This window comes from Atta cephalotes, assembly GCF_000143395.1.
Source record: "Atta cephalotes unplaced genomic scaffold scaffold00003, whole genome shotgun sequence".
Classification (NCBI taxonomy): domain Eukaryota; kingdom Metazoa; phylum Arthropoda; class Insecta; order Hymenoptera; family Formicidae; genus Atta; species Atta cephalotes.
Genome location: NW_012130067.1, coordinates 9,406,456 through 9,410,767, shown reverse-complemented (window position 1 = coordinate 9,410,767; position 4,312 = coordinate 9,406,456). Strand labels below are relative to the sequence as shown.

The following is a 4,312-nucleotide window of genomic DNA, read 5'->3' as shown; positions in this document are numbered from 1 at the left end:
CCTGTGATTGTTTCAGTCGGTTTTAACAGTTCATAATACACTACGCCGAGCTGGTCCCACCAAATACAGAGCATGACCCTGGACATCAAAATCATCGTTCTTGAAGCGTTGAAATCACTCACGACACGTTCTTTCACTAATAGCCTCACCATAAGTATTTGAGAGCATTCGATGAGCCTCAGCTGCAGATTTCTTCATATTGAAGCAAAAAATTAAAACCTCCTGTAAATGACGAGAATTTGGCTCGTAAACTGACATTTTTCAATCGAGAATAATTTTATGATGCAGACACAAATCGACTAATGTTTCTATGGGGTTATGTTGACAGATGCCCAAGTTTATTGTATGACGTCTATGATCTATTTATTTCGACCACCACTTACCGCTAAAGCCATCTATAAGAAAACGGCGGAAGCAAAGTTGTACACCTAATATCAAAAATTATATTTTTTATTGACGTAAATCTATTAACTGAAATCTGAAGATATCAATATCTACTTTTACATAGATATATCTTGCATCAAGGCGGAATTTATATCACAATTCGCTTCTTATTCTCTCTCGTTTAACAGTTGGTGCATGTACAACATTCTGAGATTTATAACTTTGTTTTTCTATTTTCTCGTCTATTTTTAACGACCTAATAGTGCTGTAGTATTTAAAAAACTTTCTCTTAATCAATTGCGCCTTCTTTTGATCTTTACTAAGATCTACAGTAGAGCCCAAAATAAGATGAATATCTTTGATATGTTCTAATTTAAATAAAATGATTTTACATTTATTACGAGCGATTTTCTTATCTAAGAAGCTTAGATGTCTTCTTAACTTTCTGTAATTCTGTAGAAGTTGCTCGATAATATCTAAGCACAATCTTCGAGTTCTAGCAATACACTTATTCGGCGCTTCGCCAGTTCCCATCTGACAGATATTAATCAGAGCTTCGACATGGGAATCACCGTCCAAGTTTGCCAGCACAAAGTTCAACAAGTTTGGAATGGTAATAGGAATAGAAAATGGAAATACAGTACTATCATCCTTCCTAAAAAAAAGTCAGCAAAAAGAAATATTATTAGAAGAAAAATGATGTTTTAAATAAAAAATGTTCCATATGTGAATAAGTCATTTATCAATGAATAAAGCAAGAGAGTAATAGAAAGCAAAAAAAAATAGATGAAGAATATATTTTTATACAAATTTTAAAGCACAATGAGGAAAATAACATTTAAACTAATCACATCGTGTTCAATAATGAAATTTTTGACAATTTACGCACCTTTTTGCAGGAAAGAATAAAATGGATGGAAAACGATTCATACTATATTCCCAAGGTAAATCATTGTTGTCTCCATCAACTCTTACAAAAGTTAGATGATTCATGTTGGATAAATAATATGCCACTGTTAAATATACATATGATATAGCACTACAAAATCCACAGTAAGGAGAATGATACATTATAACGACATCCTAAAAAAAAGTTTAATTATACTTTGATTTATATTATCATTTATAAGCAATAAAAAACGTAATAGCAATTCAATCTCTTAAATATATAATTTTAATACATTTTTATTTCAAACGTTTGCAAAATATTTTACATATCCATCAATCATTGTTTCGTTTCAAAATTAAAATATCCATCAATATTAGATTGTATTATATATTGTTCTATATACATTTCTCATAATTATTGCATATAACTGACCTTAGATGGATCCAATATAGCATCCAAAAATGTTTTTGTTGTCAATTCTGGTACACAAATCTTTGAACGCAAATCTGCATTATTACTATTGATTTCATCAAGCAATTTCTGTGTTCTATAACGCTTTGAATTATCCGAACGCAATGTTCGTTGTAACAAACCTTGTGTATAATTGTTTATAAAATCGACGAGAGCGTACTCACTAAACTCATGATGCATGATGTATTGACTCTCCAACTGTAACATAAAGAAATAATCATAAAACAGAAAGAGACAACATACGCATACAATTTGTAAAAAAAAGTAAAAAGAAACAAACAAAAACTAAATTGATATTTTAGAAACAAACATCAGTAAAATCACTGGCTGCATTCGGGAAGGGTGATATCAGTATTATTGCGTCATTCTGTCGATATTTTATATCTAATGAACTGATATTTTATATCTAATGAATTTTATATCAATAAAAGTAAAATAAATTAATCGCAAATCGAGTACAAACTCCAAGAAATAAAGAAATAAAATAAAATAAAAGAGATAAAATAAAGAATAATCCTAGCAAACACAAGTTACATGTAATATACATGTTAATTGTAATTTTCCACTTAACAATATAACTGTAATATAACACGTGTCATATTACAGTTATATTGTTGAATGAGAAATTAACATGTACGTTACATGTATTTACAATTTGGTGTTTGCTGGAATAGTGCTGATAGCGCGCTCCCCAAACGTAGCCTTTGTTGCACAAATTGTTTTAATATTTTTTGCTAAATATTAATACATGAAAATTTTTGGAATCGTTAATTACAATCTGAAGTAAAAAAGTCAAAATAGCAAATGTATGACTTTAAAAAAATTTTACTGTAAAATCTGTTCTTTGTAGTAATACATTCTTGGTACATACGTAAAATTAATAAATTTTATGACGGATATAGGAGGGTACGACCCCCCCCCCTCTCCCCGAGTTTTTCAAAAGACAGAAAGTTAGAAAAAAACAAAAAATTAGAATTTAATATATTGGATTGTCCGGAAAATTCGACTAATCTATATAATTTAATAAATATATATACTAAAATTTAAATCTTCTGCGTTTCAATTTTTCTTCAACCTCGGCATGAACTTTCCGGACAACCCAATATAATAAAGTTTTTAAATATTTCGTATTATGTGAATGTATATGGGACATTCCACGTCAACTGGATCCTGCATGCTAAAAAATCAGCACAATAGAAATAAACGTTTAAGACTCAAATTATTCATATGTGCATATTTTCGAAAGAAATGTGCTATTTTGAGAGATCCAATATGGCAGCGATGAACATCGCATGCAAATGTAACTGATGGCTTGAAAATGATTATTTCTAGGTATAGGTTTTGGGGTTGCTAATTATGAATCTGCTGTCAAACTTTCGAAATTCATAATAATAGAACCAATAGAGTGATTAGCATACGAAACCTTGAGCCCTATACTTTTATGCTTTTCTACCAATGTAGATTAACTTTAATCTTGGATCAACTTATTTTTTGTTTTTTTCTAATCTTTTTATTAGAAAAAGACGAAGAGTAAGTTGAACCGAGATTAAAGTTAATTTATGTCAGTGGAAATGGGCATTAGATCTTCAACTTCTTCCTAAGCTTTTTAATCTCGAGCGTGAAAGGGTAAACTATTTTAGGTTAGTCTTAGTAAATAAGTGAATAAAAAATATTTCATCATTAATTTTCAGCAGGTGATGATTGAGTTTTAAATGCATGTTCAAAAATCAATCACCACTTGCTGAAAGTGATAAAATATTTTTTATTTTAAGAGTAACTTTATTTTAAGAGTAGTTTACCCCTTTACACTCGGGATTAAAAAGCTTGGGAACTAAAAGAGGTTGAAGGTCTAAGAATATAGGGGTTTTGTATGCTAGTCGCCATATTGGATCTATTATTTCGAATTTTGAAATTTTGACAGCAGATTCGTAATCAACAATCCCGAAAAACCTAGAAGTAATTATTTTCAAACCAATTGAGAATCAGTACAGGAGTTCAAGAAAATATTACATTTGCTTGCTGTTTCATCGCTTCTCGACGCCATATTAGATCTCTTAAAATGGCACATTTCTTTCGAAAGTACTTGCACATCGAATAATTTGAGATCTTGAATGTTTATTTTCATTGCGCTAATTTTTGGATTTTATTTTTAAAAAATATATTTGGCTAATAAAATGTTGAATAGCAGATATGTATAATTTATATTTCATGATCATGATAGTAATAGTAATAATAATAATAATTATAAATATAATAAAACAATAAAGTAATAAAAATAATTTTAAAAATGTTAAAAAGAATATCAACGACAAAAATAACATCAATAAAGTAAATATTGGGTTGTCCGGAAAGTTCGTGCTGATGTTGAAGGAAAATTGAAACGCAGAAAATTTAAATTTTAGTATACATTTATTAAATTATATAGGTTAGTCGGCACGAACTTTCCAGACAACCCAATATTTATATTTCATCCTATCCCACCCTCCCTCTATAATTGAATGATTCATTAGATCCACCCTTGAATATATATATATATATATATATATATATATATATATATATACACTA

At 29.2% G+C, this 4,312-nt stretch overlaps 1 protein-coding gene across 1 annotated transcript in view; it reads right to left on the bottom strand.

Annotated features, from left to right (window-relative positions):
- Positions 1-537: 537 nt before the first annotated feature.
- The window catches only part of LOC105625656 (thioredoxin domain-containing protein 11), a 26,438-nt gene continuing 22,663 nt past the window's right edge, over positions 538-4,312 (bottom strand). The window contains exons 8-10 of the mRNA XM_012206979.1: positions 1,706-1,942; positions 1,274-1,467; positions 538-1,039 (exon numbers count right to left, since the gene is read on the bottom strand). Of these exons, the coding sequence (XP_012062369.1) occupies positions 538-1,039; positions 1,274-1,467; positions 1,706-1,942 (933 nt within the window). The remainder of the gene's footprint in view (positions 1,040-1,273; positions 1,468-1,705; positions 1,943-4,312) is intronic.